The 19,791-nt window shown below is 55.5% G+C and overlaps 1 protein-coding gene across 5 annotated transcripts in view; it reads right to left on the bottom strand.

Moving 5' to 3' along the window:
- LOC101752265 overlaps positions 1 to 17,928 on the bottom strand; it is a 50,222-nt gene extending 32,294 nt beyond the window's left edge. For 4 of the 5 annotated variants that reach the window (XM_040650815.2, XM_040650814.2, XM_040650816.2 and 1 more), the window contains exons 1-10: positions 17,787 to 17,928; positions 17,397 to 17,522; positions 16,668 to 16,829; positions 16,320 to 16,409; positions 10,804 to 10,929; positions 10,075 to 10,236; positions 9,727 to 9,816; positions 4,212 to 4,337; positions 3,483 to 3,644; positions 3,135 to 3,224 (exon numbers count right to left, since the gene is read on the bottom strand). In XM_040650815.2, the coding sequence (XP_040506749.1) occupies positions 3,135 to 3,224; positions 3,483 to 3,644; positions 4,212 to 4,337; positions 9,727 to 9,816; positions 10,075 to 10,236; positions 10,804 to 10,929; positions 16,320 to 16,409; positions 16,668 to 16,829; positions 17,397 to 17,522; positions 17,787 to 17,858 (1,206 nt within the window). In that variant the 5' untranslated portion in view covers positions 17,859 to 17,928. Of the gene's footprint in view, positions 1 to 3,134; positions 3,225 to 3,482; positions 3,645 to 4,211; positions 4,338 to 9,726; positions 9,817 to 10,074; positions 10,237 to 10,803; positions 10,930 to 11,193; positions 11,336 to 16,319; positions 16,410 to 16,667; positions 16,830 to 17,396; positions 17,523 to 17,786 lie in introns of those variants that run through there. The other variant, XM_040650817.2, reaches the window with a different exon arrangement.
- Positions 17,929 to 19,791: the final 1,863 nt, after the last annotated feature.

Here is a 19,791-nt window from a genome sequence, read left to right as displayed (position 1 = left end):
CCGGCTCTGCCACGACAGAGGCACCTGGGATGGCTGCGGCTGCCTCTGAGAGAGACGGTTGATGGGAAGCTCCACGGTTTCAGAATGTTTGCAGCAGAAGTCTTCCTCCGAGGGAGAAGCTACAAAGGATTGCAACACGCTGGAAACACTTCCAGCGGCTTCTCAGGTGGCTTTGTGGAGGGAAGCCTGCGAGGATGCTTTGTCAGAGGCTTCCTTCCCTTCCTTGGGTTTTCCTGTTCTGCAGGTCATCCCAGCAATGGACTGCTCCCACAGCCTGGCTGCTGGCCTTGGCTCAGGTGCACTGGATGTGCTGGGTTCAAAGGAATTCTACTTCCAAACTTTCTTCACTATCTTCCCTGCAACATTCCAGGCCAGCAGTGCAATTTCCTGCTTGTGACTTAAAGGTGGCATCTCTGAAGGCTCTGCTCTTTTGGCACTCCTAAGCACTCGTTGCCCGTTCTTCTGGGGAGCCCTCCTTGAGGAGCAGGCAGGCTGATCCATTGCCTTCAACTTCCCTGTTACTTCTTTGAACACAGTCCCAGTCACCTCTTGAAGATGCTGGGCTTGTTGTTTAGACATCGCTCTGAATGTGCGATCTCTGGGGAACTGTGGATTTGTTGTTGAGGCAGCAACGGTAGGGATGCTTCTGGGGAGTTTGGAGCCTTCCCTGCCCAACTCAGGTTTGGGCAACTTCTCGGGCAGCTTCACTGCACGTCCTGTGCTCTTTGAGTCTCCCTGAAGGCCGTGCTGCATCAAAGCCACCTTCCTTCTTCTGCGTTGGCCAGACTGGAGATTAAGGCATGAAGGAGAGGGCCCAGCTGGTTTGTGAGGCTGCAGTGGACTGCCCACAATGTACTCCACAGGACGGGACGGGAGCTCGTCCACATCCATCATTAGTCTGCGGGCAGATTTTTTCAATTTGGACAACTCCTGATGAAGCTTTTCCTGGAAGGGAACAGCAGGTTTAGGAAGAGTGGGTTTAGGCCTGGTCATGTCGCAGAAAGTACCTCCCGCCCTGCGTGCTGATGCTTTATGCAGATGGGGGCCAGCACTCTGTTTCAGCCGTGCAATGAGGGCAGGAGAGAACGGCTGCCACAGTGCTCTGTTTGCAAGCAAGCAACTTTCCAGGTCACCTGCACACCGGCACGCCGTGCTAGCTCAGCCCTGAGCTGGGTTGTTCTTTCCATGCCTCAGGGCCTGGCCCACCAGGCTTCTTCCGGGTTTGGAGCCCGTTGAAATCTCCCGCCGTTGCCCAGGCAACGCCCACGCGCTGCGTCAGCCGCTCTCGTGAGAGCTGCCGGGCTGCTTCGTTGGCACCGGGGTTCCCTGAGCGAAGGAACCGTCCGAAATCCCTTTGAACCACGCGGTCGGTCGCTGCTGACCGTCCGGGACGGCTCCGAGGCAGCTGAGATCGGCGATCAAAGGGCTTCTTCCGGGTTTGGAGCCCGTTGAAATCTCCCGCCGTTGCCCAGGCAACGCCCACGCGCTGCGTCAGCCGCTCTCGTGAGAGCTGCCGGGCTGCTTCGTTGGCACCGAGGTTCCCTGAGGGAAGGAACCGTCCGAAATCCCTTTGAACCACGCGGTCGGTCGCTGCTGATCCGTCCGAGACGGCTCCGAGGCAGCTGAGATCGGCGATCAAAGGGACCGGGATCATTAGTTACGGAACCGGGCCAAACCAGCCCATAAACTGCTGACAAATGCTGCAGCTCAGATGTGAGACCTCAGCAGCGCTCGGTACTGGTTGGATCATGGGCAGCTTTTCTCTCTGGCTTGTTGCTGGGCTCTGCTCTTCTGATGAGCCTCGTCCTTCCTTCCGGCTCTGCCACGACAGAGGCACCTGGGATGGCTGCGGCTGCCTCTGAGAGAGACGGTTGATGGGAAGCTCCACGGTTTCAGAATGTTTGCAGCAGAAGTCTTCCTCCGAGGGAGAAGCTACAAAGGATTGCAACACGCTGGAAACACTTCCAGCGGCTTCTCAGGTGGCTTTGTGGAGGGAAGCCTGCGAGGATGCTTTGTCAGAGGCTTCCTTCCCTTCCTTGGGTTTTCCTGTTCTGCAGGTCATCCCAGCAATGGACTGCTCCCACAGCCTGGCTGCTGGCCTTGGCTCAGGTGCACTGGATGTGCTGGGTTCAAAGGAATTCTACTTCCAAACTTTCTTCACTATCTTCCCTGCAACATTCCAGGCCAGCAGTGCAATTTCCTGCTTGTGACTTAAAGGTGGCATCTCTGAAGGCTCTGCTCTTTTGGCACTCCTAAGCACTCGTTGCCCGTTCTTCTGGGGAGCCCTCCTTGAGGAGCAGGCAGGCTGATCCATTGCCTTCAACTTCCCTGTTACTTCTTTGAACACAGTCCCAGTCACCTCTTGAAGATGCTGGGCTTGTTGTTTAGACATCGCTCTGAATGTGCGATCTCTGGGGAACTGTGGATTTGTTGTTGAGGCAGCAACGGTAGGGATGCTTCTGGGGAGTTTGGAGCCTTCCCTGCCCAACTCAGGTTTGGGCAACTTCTCGGGCAGCTTCACTGCACGTCCTGTGCTCTTTGAGTCTCCCTGAAGGCCGTGCTGCATCAAAGCCACCTTCCTTCTTCTGCGTTGGCCAGACTGGAGATTAAGGCATGAAGGAGAGGGCCCAGCTGGTTTGTGAGGCTGCAGTGGACTGCCCACAATGTACTCCACAGGACGGGACGGGAGCTCGTCCACATCCATCATTAGTCTGCGGGCAGATTTTTTCAATTTGGACAACTCCTGATGAAGCTTTTCCTGGAAGGGAACAGCAGGTTTAGGAAGAGTGGGTTTAGGCCTGGTCATGTCGCAGAAAGTACCTCCCGCCCTGCGTGCTGATGCTTTATGCAGATGGGGGCCAGCACTCTGTTTCAGCCGTGCAATGAGGGCAGGAGAGAACGGCTGCCACAGTGCTCTGTTTGCAAGCAAGCAACTTTCCAGGTCACCTGCACACCGGCACGCTGTGCTAGCTCAGCCCTGAGCTGGGTTGTTCTTTCCATACCTCAGGGCCTGGCCCACCAGCCCAGCCCTCACCTTTTCTGCATTCCCCATCTCCCTCAGATCCATCGAGTAAAGCCCGTGCCCTCGGTGCAGTGCCACTGACACGTGCCTGCCAACACTGGGCTTTGCCTACCTCTTCTCGCCTCTGTGTTTGCTCGCGCTCCAGCTTCAGCCTGGTCAGGTACTGCCTGTACTCATTGAACTCTTTCAGAGTGCAGACCACCTACGGTGAGACAAGGGCAGATGGCTCCCAAGAACTGTCGAGGTAGCTACCCACGTGGCCTTCCACAAATGTGCAGGCCCCCAGCAGCAGGGGAGCTGCTCCTCTCTCCACCCTCCCCTCCCCAGCTGTGGGGCTGCTGCCTCCTCCCTCCTTCGCAGGGACCAGAGGGCTCCTCCCTGCGGTGCCAGGCCACTTCCCGGCTGCCTGGAAGCTCCTCCCAAGGAGACCTGTGTTGGTCAGCCCAACATCCAAACCTACTTTGCCATCGTTGGTGACTAAGCCCCTTTTCTTCAGGTTCTGCAGGTTGTCTTGGCGGTTGTGGTAGTCCTGCAGATGTGGGTCATGCAGGCTGTTGTATTCTGTGCGCAGACGGCGACAGTACGGATCTCCCAGATCAAAATGAGGAGAAGGCTGGTGAAGCTGGAAGAGATGTGTTGCAGAGTGTGAACGGGGAAGGAGAGAGCAGCAAAGAGACAAAGACGCTTCCAGGCTGTTCACGCACACGGGCTGGCCTCTTGCACACCCAGTTGGAGAATGAGCACGTTGTGTGCATTTCTAAGTGGTTTTTCTAAGTCCTCCAAGAGAGAAAGCAGGAGAAGGTTGCACCCTCCTCCAGGAATGACCCGGTGTCCACATTTCTGGCTGTGCCAGGTGGGTGCCGGCATCCCAACACGCTGCCAGCAGCTGCGGGCAGGGCCCCAGCCACCTGCTTGCCTGGTGCCAGGTACGGTAATGGAACTGGTGCTGGCAAGCTCGTCCGTGTGGAGAGCCCAATTTTCAGAACCTCTCCTGACCACTGGGCACTGCTGTTGGTAAACCCTGCACTGTCTCCCTGCTGTGGAGCCAGGAGCGTCCCTTCATTCCCCCACACAGTTGGAGCAACGGGCCGCAGTTCCCTCTGCAGAGCAGGTGGCCCCAAGGCCTCCTTGGCACGATGGCAATCCCAGGAAACAAGAGGCCTTCTTGACCCTTTCCTCCTCCTCTCACCTTTTCCCCCAGCTTTGTCCTGCAGAAGACAGGCTTGGTGCCAGGCTGCACAGGGATTTTGACCCCGAGTGGGAGGTCCAGCAGCCTGCTACCGCCTGCTCCAACTTTCCGTCCTCCGGGTCGGAGCTAGAAAGACAAAGACAAAGACATGCTTGGACACTCAGGCACTCCAGTCCCCTCTCCAGCCCACCTCTGCTCCCTTTGGCAGCTCCCTTCCCACTTCTTAACCTGATGCCGGGATGTGCAGAGAGGCGCGATTCCCTGCAAGCCTTCTCCAGCGCCGGCATGAGAAGATGCCCCTCAGCCTCTGGAGAGCATCTCCAGCCCCAGAGCAGTCCCACATAGCCCAGGCTGCTGCACTCAGCCCTCTCTTGAGGAAGCAGCACTCACCTCTCCGCTCTTCCCCGCTATGCTCAGCAGTGCGTTTGGATTTCGGAATCCAGCAGTGCCACAGCGCTCCATGGCTCCTTACAGGAACTCTCTGGGAGCTGCGACCCTCCGCTGCCACCTCTCGCTAGAGCTGCAGCGAACTGAGGCCACCCCAGCCGGAGCCTCAGCCTGCAGCTTCATGTCACGCTCACGCACTGTTGCATCATAATGTCATCACAATGTCACCGTGCCCCCACCCGGCAACCCTGCAGCTGCATGGAGGCCCCTCCGGGCGCACTCATGGCAAGCTGCTCCAGCTGGTCCTGCCTTGAGCCTAAGATGCTTGGTGCAGCCTGAGGCCTGCTCTAGGTTTCCTTGGCTTCCATCACAGGCGATGCTGCATATGGAAGAAACACCTTATAGGGTTGTGCCAGAGATGACACTGAAACAATGTGGAATGAGAAGGGAGAGCTGCCCTGTTTTTCTGTTGTAGAATCTTAGAATAGTTTGGGTTGGAAGGGACCCTTAAGGTCACCTTGTTGCAACCTCCCCGCTATAGGCAGGGATACCTCCCTCTAGCCCAGGTTGCTCACAGCCCATCCAGCCTGGCCTTGAGTGCTTCCAGGGAGAGGGGACATCCACAACCTCGCTGGGCAACCTGTTCCAGTGTCTCACCACCCTCACAGTAAAGTTCTTCCTGATATGTAGTCTAAATTTGCCCTCTTGCAGTTTAAAACCATTTCCCTTCATCCAGTCGCTACCCGCCCTTACAAAAAGTCCCTCCCCAGCTTTTCTGTAGGCCCCTTCGGGTACTGGAAGGCTGCTATAAGGTCTCCTTGGAGCCCTCTCTTCTCCAGGCTAAAGAGCCCCAGCTCTCTCAGCCTGTCCCCGCAGGGGAAGTGCTCCAGCCCTCTGATCATCCCCGTGGCCCTCCTCTGGACCTGCTCCCACAGCTCCATGTCCTTCTTGTGTCGGGGGCCCCAGAACTGGACGCAGTACTCCAGGTGGGGCCTCGCAAGAGCAGAGCAGAGGGGCAGAATCACCTCCCTCAACGGGCTGTCTGGCAGACTGCAGGCCCGTGGAAGGGAAGGTGCTGGTGGTGTTCCCTGGCTTCTGCTCCGTTTGGGTTTCCCACATGGGTGTGAAAGAGGTGCAATCCAGGGACTTTTGAATGTATTCAGGCATGCCAGGAGCAACTCGCCCAGAGTCTCTCCGGATGGGGGGCATGAGGTCAGGTGAGCTTTGGAGGTCCTTAGAGGGACAGCTCTCCTTGCCACCTCTTGGGCAGGGCTCTTTGACAACAGGCCTCCCGGAGCTCACTTGTAGCCCGCGTGCAGCCTGAGCCTTCGAGCTCTGCTCTGATATGGAGCCCACCTTCCCACATGCCGTGGTGCTGGCATCCAATGCTGCACTTAAGGCCTTTGCTTGCAACTCATTCTCTATGGTTTTCTTTGCTCTTGAAACTACTTTGCTGACAATGGATTTGGCATGCCTAAGAAGCAATTCTTGCTCCTCCTCTTTCACTTTGGAGGCAGAGTTTTCAAGTGCTCTCCTTTCCAGTGCTGTCATGGTTTTATGATTTTTGGTTATGGATATGCCACACCGTAACATCATGTAGTGCACTAGGAGTTCTAGAGTTGATGCTCCAGTTCCAGGTGCCTGTCCAGAAGGGAAGAACTACATCCCCCAGAGGACTGTTGGCTGTTCTGTTACCGTTTCCGCTCAGAGCAAAAGATAAAAGCCATTCGTAGATCACTTGACCTTCCCTTTTGCTTTTTGATCTTGGCAGCATGTGAGCTCCCTAGATTGTCTTGCCTCAGCATTAGAGTAAGGCCTTTGGTTTTCAGACACTCTCTCATTTTATATGATTTATTAGCTTGAATACAAATTATATTGTATTATATTGTACTATAGTGTGTTCTCTTGAATTCCGATATCTTATTTGGTAAATTAGTTTGTATTTCCTAAGATCATTGCCACTGTTTTGTTTTTTGGCCCATCTCTCTCCTGTTCTCCCTTTTCATCCTTTCCCTTTCCCGGGGTGTGGATCTGTAGGTCCCCCTGCCCCATTAGTCACGGAACCGGGCCAAACCAGCCCATAAACTGCTGACAAATGCTGCAGCTCAGATGTGAGACCTCAGCAGCGCTCGGTACTGGTTGGATCATGGGCAGCTTTTCTCTCTGGCTTGTTGCTGGGCTCTGCTCTTCTGATGAGCCTCGTCCTTCCTTCCGGCTCTGCCACGACAGAGGCACCTGGGATGGCTGCGGCTGCCTCTGAGAGAGACGGTTGATGGGAAGCTCCACGGTTTCAGAATGTTTGCAGCAGAAGTCTTCCTCCGAGGGAGAAGCTACAAAGGATTGCAACACGCTGGAAACACTTCCAGCGGCTTCTCAGGTGGCTTTGTGGAGGGAAGCCTGCGAGGATGCTTTGTCAGAGGCTTCCTTCCCTTCCTTGGGTTTTCCTGTTCTGCAGGTCATCCCAGCAATGGACTGCTCCCACAGCCTGGCTGCTGGCCTTGGCTCAGGTGCACTGGATGTGCTGGGTTCAAAGGAATTCTACTTCCAAACTTTCTTCACTATCTTCCCTGCAACATTCCAGGCCAGCAGTGCAATTTCCTGCTTGTGACTTAAAGGTGGCATCTCTGAAGGCTCTGCTCTTTTGGCACTCCTAAGCACTCGTTGCCCGTTCTTCTGGGGAGCCCTCCTTGAGGAGCAGGCAGGCTGATCCATTGCCTTCAACTTCCCTGTTACTTCTTTGAACACAGTCCCAGTCACCTCTTGAAGATGCTGGGCTTGTTGTTTAGACATCGCTCTGAATGTGCGATCTCTGGGGAACTGTGGATTTGTTGTTGAGGCAGCAACGGTAGGGATGCTTCTGGGGAGTTTGGAGCCTTCCCTGCCCAACTCAGGTTTGGGCAACTTCTCGGGCAGCTTCACTGCACGTCCTGTGCTCTTTGAGTCTCCCTGAAGGCCGTGCTGCATCAAAGCCACCTTCCTTCTTCTGCGTTGGCCAGACTGGAGATTAAGGCATGAAGGAGAGGGCCCAGCTGGTTTGTGAGGCTGCAGTGGACTGCCCACAATGTACTCCACAGGACGGGACGGGAGCTCGTCCACATCCATCATTAGTCTGCGGGCAGATTTTTTCAATTTGGACAACTCCTGATGAAGCTTTTCCTGGAAGGGAACAGCAGGTTTAGGAAGAGTGGGTTTAGGCCTGGTCATGTCGCAGAAAGTACCTCCCGCCCTGCGTGCTGATGCTTTATGCAGATGGGGGCCAGCACTCTGTTTCAGCCGTGCAATGAGGGCAGGAGAGAACGGCTGCCACAGTGCTCTGTTTGCAAGCAAGCAACTTTCCAGGTCACCTGCACACCGGCACGCTGTGCTAGCTCAGCCCTGAGCTGGGTTGTTCTTTCCATGCCTCAGGGCCTGGCCCACCAGGCTTCTTCCGGGTTTGGAGCCCGTTGAAATCTCCCGCCGTTGCCCAGGCAACGCCCACGCGCTGCGTCAGCCGCTCTCGTGAGAGCTGCCGGGCTGCTTCGTTGGCACCGGGGTTCCCTGAGCGAAGGAACCGTCCGAAATCCCTTTGAACCACGCGGTCGGTCGCTGCTGACCGTCCGGGACGGCTCCGAGGCAGCTGAGATCGGCGATCAAAGGGACCGGGATCATTAGTTACGGAACCGGGCCAAACCAGCCCATAAACTGCTGACAAATGCTGCAGCTCAGATGTGAGACCTCAGCAGCGCTCGGTACTGGTTGGATCATGGGCAGCTTTTCTCTCTGGCTTGTTGCTGGGCTCTGCTCTTCTGATGAGCCTCGTCCTTCCTTCCGGCTCTGCCACGACAGAGGCACCTGGGATGGCTGCGGCTGCCTCTGAGAGAGACGGTTGATGGGAAGCTCCACGGTTTCAGAATGTTTGCAGCAGAAGTCTTCCTCCGAGGGAGAAGCTACAAAGGATTGCAACACGCTGGAAACACTTCCAGCGGCTTCTCAGGTGGCTTTGTGGAGGGAAGCCTGCGAGGATGCTTTGTCAGAGGCTTCCTTCCCTTCCTTGGGTTTTCCTGTTCTGCAGGTCATCCCAGCAATGGACTGCTCCCACAGCCTGGCTGCTGGCCTTGGCTCAGGTGCACTGGATGTGCTGGGTTCAAAGGAATTCTACTTCCAAACTTTCTTCACTATCTTCCCTGCAACATTCCAGGCCAGCAGTGCAATTTCCTGCTTGTGACTTAAAGGTGGCATCTCTGAAGGCTCTGCTCTTTTGGCACTCCTAAGCACTCGTTGCCCGTTCTTCTGGGGAGCCCTCCTTGAGGAGCAGGCAGGCTGATCCATTGCCTTCAACTTCCCTGTTACTTCTTTGAACACAGTCCCAGTCACCTCTTGAAGATGCTGGGCTTGTTGTTTAGACATCGCTCTGAATGTGCGATCTCTGGGGAACTGTGGATTTGTTGTTGAGGCAGCAACGGTAGGGATGCTTCTGGGGAGTTTGGAGCCTTCCCTGCCCAACTCAGGTTTGGGCAACTTCTCGGGCAGCTTCACTGCACGTCCTGTGCTCTTTGAGTCTCCCTGAAGGCCGTGCTGCATCAAAGCCACCTTCCTTCTTCTGCGTTGGCCAGACTGGAGATTAAGGCATGAAGGAGAGGGCCCAGCTGGTTTGTGAGGCTGCAGTGGACTGCCCACAATGTACTCCACAGGACGGGACGGGAGCTCGTCCACATCCATCATTAGTCTGCGGGCAGATTTTTTCAATTTGGACAACTCCTGATGAAGCTTTTCCTGGAAGGGAACAGCAGGTTTAGGAAGAGTGGGTTTAGGCCTGGTCATGTCGCAGAAAGTACCTCCCGCCCTGCGTGCTGATGCTTTATGCAGATGGGGGCCAGCACTCTGTTTCAGCCGTGCAATGAGGGCAGGAGAGAACGGCTGCCACAGTGCTCTGTTTGCAAGCAAGCAACTTTCCAGGTCACCTGCACACCGGCACGCCGTGCTAGCTCAGCCCTGAGCTGGGTTGTTCTTTCCATACCTCAGGGCCTGGCCCACCAGCCCAGCCCTCACCTTTTCTGCATTCCCCATCTCCCTCAGATCCATCGAGTAAAGCCCGTGCCCTCGGTGCAGTGCCACTGACACGTGCCTGCCAACACTGGGCTTTGCCTACCTCTTCTCGCCTCTGTGTTTGCTCGCGCTCCAGCTTCAGCCTGGTCAGGTACTGCCTGTACTCATTGAACTCTTTCAGAGTGCAGACCACCTACGGTGAGACAAGGGCAGATGGCTCCCAAGAACTGTCGAGGTAGCTACCCACGTGGCCTTCCACAAATGTGCAGGCCCCCAGCAGCAGGGGAGCTGCTCCTCTCTCCACCCTCCCCTCCCCAGCTGTGGGGCTGCTGCCTCCTCCCTCCTTCGCAGGGACCAGAGGGCTCCTCCCTGCGGTGCCAGGCCACTTCCCGGCTGCCTGGAAGCTCCTCCCAAGGAGACCTGTGTTGGTCAGCCCAACATCCAAACCTACTTTGCCATCGTTGGTGACTAAGCCCCTTTTCTTCAGGTTCTGCAGGTTGTCTTGGCGGTTGTGGTAGTCCTGCAGATGTGGGTCATGCAGGCTGTTGTATTCTGTGCGCAGACGGCGACAGTACGGATCTCCCAGATCAAAATGAGGAGAAGGCTGGTGAAGCTGGAAGAGATGTGTTGCAGAGTGTGAACGGGGAAGGAGAGAGCAGCAAAGAGACAAAGACGCTTCCAGGCTGTTCACGCACACGGGCTGGCCTCTTGCACACCCAGTTGGAGAATGAGCACGTTGTGTGCATTTCTAAGTGGTTTTTCTAAGTCCTCCAAGAGAGAAAGCAGGAGAAGGTTGCACCCTCCTCCAGGAATGACCCGGTGTCCACATTTCTGGCTGTGCCAGGTGGGTGCCGGCATCCCAACACGCTGCCAGCAGCTGCGGGCAGGGCCCCAGCCACCTGCTTGCCTGGTGCCAGGTACGGTAATGGAACTGGTGCTGGCAAGCTCGTCCGTGTGGAGAGCCCAATTTTCAGAACCTCTCCTGACCACTGGGCACTGCTGTTGGTAAACCCTGCACTGTCTCCCTGCTGTGGAGCCAGGAGCGTCCCTTCATTCCCCCACACAGTTGGAGCAACGGGCCGCAGTTCCCTCTGCAGAGCAGGTGGCCCCAAGGCTTCCTTGGCACGATGGCAATCCCAGGAAACAAGAGGCCTTCTTGACCCTTTCCTCCTCCTCTCACCTTTTCCCCCAGCTTTGTCCTGCAGAAGACAGGCTTGGTGCCAGGCTGCACAGGGATTTTGACCCCGAGTGGGAGGTCCAGCAGCCTGCTACCGCCTGCTCCAACTTTCCGTCCTCCGGGTCGGAGCTAGAAAGACAAAGACAAAGACATGCTTGGACACTCAGGCACTCCAGTCCCCTCTCCAGCCCACCTCTGCTCCCTTTGGCAGCTCCCTTCCCACTTCTTAACCTGATGCCGGGATGTGCAGAGAGGCGCGATTCCCTGCAAGCCTTCTCCAGCGCCGGCATGAGAAGATGCCCCTCAGCCTCTGGAGAGCATCTCCAGCCCCAGAGCAGTCCCACATAGCCCAGGCTGCTGCACTCAGCCCTCTCTTGAGGAAGCAGCACTCACCTCTCCGCTCTTCCCCGCTATGCTCAGCAGTGCGTTTGGATTTCGGAATCCAGCAGTGCCACAGCGCTCCATGGCTCCTTACAGGAACTCTCTGGGAGCTGCGACCCTCCGCTGCCACCTCTCGCTAGAGCTGCAGCGAACTGAGGCCACCCCAGCCGGAGCCTCAGCCTGCAGCTTCATGTCACGCTCACGCACTGTTGCATCATAATGTCATCACAATGTCACCGTGCCCCCACCCGGCAACCCTGCAGCTGCATGGAGGCCCCTCCGGGCGCACTCATGGCAAGCTGCTCCAGCTGGTCCTGCCTTGAGCCTAAGATGCTTGGTGCAGCCTGAGGCCTGCTCTAGGTTTCCTTGGCTTCCATCACAGGCGATGCTGCATATGGAAGAAACACCTTATAGGGTTGTGCCAGAGATGACACTGAAACAATGTGGAATGAGAAGGGAGAGCTGCCCTGTTTTTCTGTTGTAGAATCTTAGAATAGTTTGGGTTGGAAGGGACCCTTAAGGTCACCTTGTTGCAACCTCCCCGCTATAGGCAGGGATACCTCCCTCTAGCCCAGGTTGCTCACAGCCCATCCAGCCTGGCCTTGAGTGCTTCCAGGGAGAGGGGACATCCACAACCTCGCTGGGCAACCTGTTCCAGTGTCTCACCACCCTCACAGTAAAGTTCTTCCTGATATGTAGTCTAAATTTGCCCTCTTGCAGTTTAAAACCATTTCCCTTCATCCAGTCGCTACCCGCCCTTACAAAAAGTCCCTCCCCAGCTTTTCTGTAGGCCCCTTCGGGTACTGGAAGGCTGCTATAAGGTCTCCTTGGAGCCCTCTCTTCTCCAGGCTAAAGAGCCCCAGCTCTCTCAGCCTGTCCCCGCAGGGGAAGTGCTCCAGCCCTCTGATCATCCCCGTGGCCCTCCTCTGGACCTGCTCCCACAGCTCCATGTCCTTCTTGTGTCGGGGGCCCCAGAACTGGACGCAGTACTCCAGGTGGGGCCTCGCAAGAGCAGAGCAGAGGGGCAGAATCACCTCCCTCAACGGGCTGTCTGGCAGACTGCAGGCCCGTGGAAGGGAAGGTGCTGGTGGTGTTCCCTGGCTTCTGCTCCGTTTGGGTTTCCCACATGGGTGTGAAAGAGGTGCAATCCAGGGACTTTTGAATGTATTCAGGCATGCCAGGAGCAACTCGCCCAGAGTCTCTCCGGATGGGGGGCATGAGGTCAGGTGAGCTTTGGAGGTCCTTAGAGGGACAGCTCTCCTTGCCACCTCTTGGGCAGGGCTCTTTGACAACAGGCCTCCCGGAGCTCACTTGTAGCCCGCGTGCAGCCTGAGCCTTCGAGCTCTGCTCTGATATGGAGCCCACCTTCCCACATGCCGTGGTGCTGGCATCCAATGCTGCACTTAAGGCCTTTGCTTGCAACTCATTCTCTATGGTTTTCTTTGCTCTTGAAACTACTTTGCTGACAATGGATTTGGCATGCCTAAGAAGCAATTCTTGCTCCTCCTCTTTCACTTTGGAGGCAGAGTTTTCAAGTGCTCTCCTTTCCAGTGCTGTCATGGTTTTATGATTTTTGGTTATGGATATGCCACACCGTAACATCATGTAGTGCACTAGGAGTTCTAGAGTTGATGCTCCAGTTCCAGGTGCCTGTCCAGAAGGGAAGAACTACATCCCCCAGAGGACTGTTGGCTGTTCTGTTACCGTTTCCGCTCAGAGCAAAAGATAAAAGCCATTCGTAGATCACTTGACCTTCCCTTTTGCTTTTTGATCTTGGCAGCATGTGAGCTCCCTAGATTGTCTTGCCTCAGCATTAGAGTAAGGCCTTTGGTTTTCAGACACTCTCTCATTTTATATGATTTATTAGCTTGAATACAAATTATATTGTATTATATTGTACTATAGTGTGTTCTCTTGAATTCCGATATCTTATTTGGTAAATTAGTTTGTATTTCCTAAGATCATTGCCACTGTTTTGTTTTTTGGCCCATCTCTCTCCTGTTCTCCCTTTTCATCCTTTCCCTTTCCCGGGGTGTGGATCTGTAGGTCCCCCTGCCCCATTAGTCACGGAACCGGGCCAAACCAGCCCATAAACTGCTGACAAATGCTGCAGCTCAGATGTGAGACCTCAGCAGCGCTCGGTACTGGTTGGATCATGGGCAGCTTTTCTCTCTGGCTTGTTGCTGGGCTCTGCTCTTCTGATGAGCCTCGTCCTTCCTTCCGGCTCTGCCACGACAGAGGCACCTGGGATGGCTGCGGCTGCCTCTGAGAGAGACGGTTGATGGGAAGCTCCACGGTTTCAGAATGTTTGCAGCAGAAGTCTTCCTCCGAGGGAGAAGCTACAAAGGATTGCAACACGCTGGAAACACTTCCAGCGGCTTCTCAGGTGGCTTTGTGGAGGGAAGCCTGCGAGGATGCTTTGTCAGAGGCTTCCTTCCCTTCCTTGGGTTTTCCTGTTCTGCAGGTCATCCCAGCAATGGACTGCTCCCACAGCCTGGCTGCTGGCCTTGGCTCAGGTGCACTGGATGTGCTGGGTTCAAAGGAATTCTACTTCCAAACTTTCTTCACTATCTTCCCTGCAACATTCCAGGCCAGCAGTGCAATTTCCTGCTTGTGACTTAAAGGTGGCATCTCTGAAGGCTCTGCTCTTTTGGCACTCCTAAGCACTCGTTGCCCGTTCTTCTGGGGAGCCCTCCTTGAGGAGCAGGCAGGCTGATCCATTGCCTTCAACTTCCCTGTTACTTCTTTGAACACAGTCCCAGTCACCTCTTGAAGATGCTGGGCTTGTTGTTTAGACATCGCTCTGAATGTGCGATCTCTGGGGAACTGTGGATTTGTTGTTGAGGCAGCAACGGTAGGGATGCTTCTGGGGAGTTTGGAGCCTTCCCTGCCCAACTCAGGTTTGGGCAACTTCTCGGGCAGCTTCACTGCACGTCCTGTGCTCTTTGAGTCTCCCTGAAGGCCGTGCTGCATCAAAGCCACCTTCCTTCTTCTGCGTTGGCCAGACTGGAGATTAAGGCATGAAGGAGAGGGCCCAGCTGGTTTGTGAGGCTGCAGTGGACTGCCCACAATGTACTCCACAGGACGGGACGGGAGCTCGTCCACATCCATCATTAGTCTGCGGGCAGATTTTTTCAATTTGGACAACTCCTGATGAAGCTTTTCCTGGAAGGGAACAGCAGGTTTAGGAAGAGTGGGTTTAGGCCTGGTCATGTCGCAGAAAGTACCTCCCGCCCTGCGTGCTGATGCTTTATGCAGATGGGGGCCAGCACTCTGTTTCAGCCGTGCAATGAGGGCAGGAGAGAACGGCTGCCACAGTGCTCTGTTTGCAAGCAAGCAACTTTCCAGGTCACCTGCACACCGGCACGCTGTGCTAGCTCAGCCCTGAGCTGGGTTGTTCTTTCCATGCCTCAGGGCCTGGCCCACCAGGCTTCTTCCGGGTTTGGAGCCCGTTGAAATCTCCCGCCGTTGCCCAGGCAACGCCCACGCGCTGCGTCAGCCGCTCTCGTGAGAGCTGCCGGGCTGCTTCGTTGGCACCGAGGTTCCCTGAGGGAAGGAACTGTCCAAAATCCCTTTGAACCACGCGGTCGGTCGCTGCTGATCCGTCCGAGACGGCTCCGAGGCAGCTGAGATCGGCGATCAAAGGGACCGGGATCATTAGTTACGGAACCGGGCCAAACCAGCCCATAAACTGCTGACAAATGCTGCAGCTCAGATGTGAGACCTCAGCAGCGCTCGGTACTGGTTGGATCATGGGCAGCTTTTCTCTCTGGCTTGTTGCTGGGCTCTGCTCTTCTGATGAGCCTCGTCCTTCCTTCCGGCTCTGCCACGACAGAGGCACCTGGGATGGCTGCGGCTGCCTCTGAGAGAGACGGTTGATGGGAAGCTCCACGGTTTCAGAATGTTTGCAGCAGAAGTCTTCCTCCGAGGGAGAAGCTACAAAGGATTGCAACACGCTGGAAACACTTCCAGCGGCTTCTCAGGTGGCTTTGTGGAGGGAAGCCTGCGAGGATGCTTTGTCAGAGGCTTCCTTCCCTTCCTTGGGTTTTCCTGTTCTGCAGGTCATCCCAGCAATGGACTGCTCCCACAGCCTGGCTGCTGGCCTTGGCTCAGGTGCACTGGATGTGCTGGGTTCAAAGGAATTCTACTTCCAAACTTTCTTCACTATCTTCCCTGCAACATTCCAGGCCAGCAGTGCAATTTCCTGCTTGTGACTTAAAGGTGGCATCTCTGAAGGCTCTGCTCTTTTGGCACTCCTAAGCACTCGTTGCCCGTTCTTCTGGGGAGCCCTCCTTGAGGAGCAGGCAGGCTGATCCATTGCCTTCAACTTCCCTGTTACTTCTTTGAACACAGTCCCAGTCACCTCTTGAAGATGCTGGGCTTGTTGTTTAGACATCGCTCTGAATGTGCGATCTCTGGGGAACTGTGGATTTGTTGTTGAGGCAGCAACGGTAGGGATGCTTCTGGGGAGTTTGGAGCCTTCCCTGCCCAACTCAGGTTTGGGCAACTTCTCGGGCAGCTTCACTGCACGTCCTGTGCTCTTTGAGTCTCCCTGAAGGCCGTGCTGCATCAAAGCCACCTTCCTTCTTCTGCGTTGGCCAGACTGGAGATTAAGGCATGAAGGAGAGGGCCCAGCTGGTTTGTGAGGCTGCAGTGGACTGCCCACAATGTACTCCACAGGACGGGACGGGAGCTCGTCCACATCCATCATTAGTCTGCGGGCAGATTTTTTCAATTTGGACAACTCCTGATGAAGCTTTTCCTGGAAGGGAACAGCAGGTTTAGGAAGAGTGGGTTTAGGCCTGGTCATGTCGCAGAAAGTACCTCCCGCCCTGCGTGCTGATGCTTTATGCAGATGGGGGCCAGCACTCTGTTTCAGCCGTGCAATGAGGGCAGGAGAGAACGGCTGCCACAGTGCTCTGTTTGCAAGCAAGCAACTTTCCAGGTCACCTGCACACCGGCACGCCGTGCTAGCTCAGCCCTGAGCTGGGTTGTTCTTTCCATGCCTCAGGGCCTGGCCCACCAGCCCAGCCCTCACCTTTTCTGCATTCCCCATCTCCCTCAGATCCATCGAGTAAAGCCCGTGCCCTCGGTGCAGTGCCACTGACACGTGCCTGCCAACACTGGGCTTTGCCTACCTCTTCTCGCCTCTGTGTTTGCTCGCGCTCCAGCTTCAGCCTGGTCAGGTACTGCCTGTACTCATTGAACTCTTTCAGAGTGCAGACCACCTACGGTGAGACAAGGGCAGATGGCTCCCAAGAACTGTCGAGGTAGCTACCCACGTGGCCTTCCACAAATGTGCAGGCCCCCAGCAGCAGGGGAGCTGCTCCTCTCTCCACCCTCCCCTCCCCAGCTGTGGGGCTGCTGCCTCCTCCCTCCTTCGCAGGGACCAGAGGGCTCCTCCCTGCGGTGCCAGGCCACTTCCCGGCTGCCTGGAAGCTCCTCCCAAGGAGACCTGTGTTGGTCAGCCCAACATCCAAACCTACTTTGCCATCGTTGGTGACTAAGCCCCTTTTCTTCAGGTTCTGCAGGTTGTCTTGGCGGTTGTGGTAGTCCTGCAGATGTGGGTCATGCAGGCTGTTGTATTCTGTGCGCAGACGGCGACAGTACGGATCTCCCAGATCAAAATGAGGAGAAGGCTGGTGAAGCTGGAAGAGATGTGTTGCAGAGTGTGAACGGGGAAGGAGAGAGCAGCAAAGAGACAAAGACGCTTCCAGGCTGTTCACGCACACGGGCTGGCCTCTTGCACACCCAGTTGGAGAATGAGCACGTTGTGTGCATTTCTAAGTGGTTTTTCTAAGTCCTCCAAGAGAGAAAGCAGGAGAAGGTTGCACCCTCCTCCAGGAATGACCCGGTGTCCACATTTCTGGCTGTGCCAGGTGGGTGCCGGCATCCCAACACGCTGCCAGCAGCTGCGGGCAGGGCCCCAGCCACCTGCTTGCCTGGTGCCAGGTACGGTAATGGAACTGGTGCTGGCAAGCTCGTCCGTGTGGAGAGCCCAATTTTCAGAACCTCTCCTGACCACTGGGCACTGCTGTTGGTAAACCCTGCACTGTCTCCCTGCTGTGGAGCCAGGAGCGTCCCTTCATTCCCCCACACAGTTGGAGCAACGGGCCGCAGTTCCCTCTGCAGAGCAGGTGGCCCCAAGGCCTCCTTGGCACGATGGCAATCCCAGGAAACAAGAGGCCTTCTTGACCCTTTCCTCCTCCTCTCACCTTTTCCCCCAGCTTTGTCCTGCAGAAGACAGGCTTGGTGCCAGGCTGCACAGGGATTTTGACCCCGAGTGGGAGGTCCAGCAGCCTGCTACCGCCTGCTCCAACTTTCCGTCCTCCGGGTCGGAGCTAGAAAGACAAAGACAAAGACATGCTTGGACACTCAGGCACTCCAGTCCCCTCTCCAGCCCACCTCTGCTCCCTTTGGCAGCTCCCTTCCCACTTCTTAACCTGATGCCGGGATGTGCAGAGAGGCGCGATTCCCTGCAAGCCTTCTCCAGCGCCGGCATGAGAAGATGCCCCTCAGCCTCTGGAGAGCATCTCCAGCCCCAGAGCAGTCCCACATAGCCCAGGCTGCTGCACTCAGCCCTCTCTTGAGGAAGCAGCACTCACCTCTCCGCTCTTCCCCGCTATGCTCAGCAGTGCGTTTGGATTTCGGAATCCAGCAGTGCCACAGCGCTCCATGGCTCCTTACAGGAACTCTCTGGGAGCTGCGACCCTCCGCTGCCACCTCTCGCTAGAGCTGCAGCGAACTGAGGCCACCCCAGCCGGAGCCTCAGCCTGCAGCTTCATGTCACGCTCACGCACTGTTGCATCATAATGTCATCACAATGTCACCGTGCCCCCACCCGGCAACCCTGCAGCTGCATGGAGGCCCCTCCGGGCGCACTCATGGCAAGCTGCTCCAGCTGGTCCTGCCTTGAGCCTAAGATGCTTGGTGCAGCCTGAGGCCTGCTCTAGGTTTCCTTGGCTTCCATCACAGGCGATGCTGCATATGGAAGAAACACCTTATAGGGTTGTGCCAGAGATGACACTGAAACAATGTGGAATGAGAAGGGAGAGCTGCCCTGTTTTTCTGTTGTAGAATCTTAGAATAGTTTGGGTTGGAAGGGACCCTTAAGGTCACCTTGTTGCAACCTCCCCGCTATAGGCAGGGATACCTCCCTCTAGCCCAGGTTGCTCACAGCCCATCCAGCCTGGCCTTGAGTGCTTCCAGGGAGAGGGGACATCCACAACCTCGCTGGGCAACCTGTTCCAGTGTCTCACCACCCTCACAGTAAAGTTCTTCCTGATATGTAGTCTAAATTTGCCCTCTTGCAGTTTAAAACCATTTCCCTTCATCCAGTCGCTACCCGCCCTTACAAAAAGTCCCTCCCCAGCTTTTCTGTAGGCCCCTTCGGGTACTGGAAGGCTGCTATAAGGTCTCCTTGGAGCCCTCTCTTCTCCAGGCTAAAGAGCCCCAGCTCTCTCAGCCTGTCCCCGCAGGGGAAGTGCTCCAGCCCTCTGATCATCCCCGTGGCCCTCCTCTGGACCTGCTCCCACAGCTCCATGTCCTTCTTGTGTTGGGGGCCCCAGAACTGGACGCAGTACTCCAGGTGGGGCCTCACAAGATCAGAGCAGAGGGGCAGAATCACCTCCCTTGACCTGCTGGTCATACTTCTTTTATGCAACCCAGGATACATTTGGCCTTCTGAGCTGCAAGCACACACTGCCAGCTCATGTTGAATCTCTCATCAGTCGAGACCCCCAAATTCTTCTCCTCAGGATTCCTCTCAAGCCATTCTCCACCCAACCTTTATCTCTACTTATGATTGCCCTGGCCTAGATGCAGGACCTTGCTCTTGGCCTTGTTGAACTTCATGAGGTTGACATGGGCTACCAAGTTTGTCAGGTATGACTTGCCCTTGGTGAAGCCATTTTCATTACCACCAATCAACTCATTTTTATTTTCCATGTGCTGTAGTAGGGCCTTCAGTTGGATCTGCCCCATGATCTTTCCAGGCACAGAGGTGAGACTGACTTGCCTGTAGCTCCCTGGATCTTCTTTTTTTTCAGTTCTGGAAAGGGGGTTATGTTTCCACTTTTCCAATCTGTGGGAACTTGACCAGACTGCCATGACCTTTCACATATGATAGATAGCAGCTTAGCAAGTTCATCCATCAGTTCCTTCAGAACCTGTGAATGGATCTCATCAGGTCCCACGGACTTGTGCACCTTCTGATTCTTTCGATGGTCTCAATCCTAATCTTCACTTACAGCAGGCAGATCCACCTTCTCCAAATTTTTACTGTTGCCTTCTGCCAGTGAAGGTTGAAGCAAAGAAGTCATTGAGCACCTCAGCTTTCTCCGTATTCCTCATGACCAGGCCTCCAGTTTCCTTTTGGAGAGGGCCCACATCCTCCCTTCTTTTTAATCACTGATATACCTGTTCCCTTTTCGGTCCCTAGCTACATTTAATTCTGTCTGGGTTTTAGCTTTCCTAACCTGATCTTTGAGGTTCCTGTACTACTTGGAAGAGGAAGTTATCATCAACACATTCCAGGAACCTCTTTGATTTCTGCTGCAATGCTGTGTTGTCCCTCCCACAGATATCAGGGTGGTTGAAGCCCCCCATGAG

Source organism: Gallus gallus, chromosome 20 (genome assembly GCF_016699485.2).
Source record: "Gallus gallus isolate bGalGal1 chromosome 20, bGalGal1.mat.broiler.GRCg7b, whole genome shotgun sequence".
Taxonomy (NCBI): Eukaryota; Metazoa; Chordata; class Aves; order Galliformes; family Phasianidae; genus Gallus; species Gallus gallus.
Note: the sequence above shows the minus strand (reverse complement) of the source record. Positions and strands in the feature narration are given on the sequence as shown.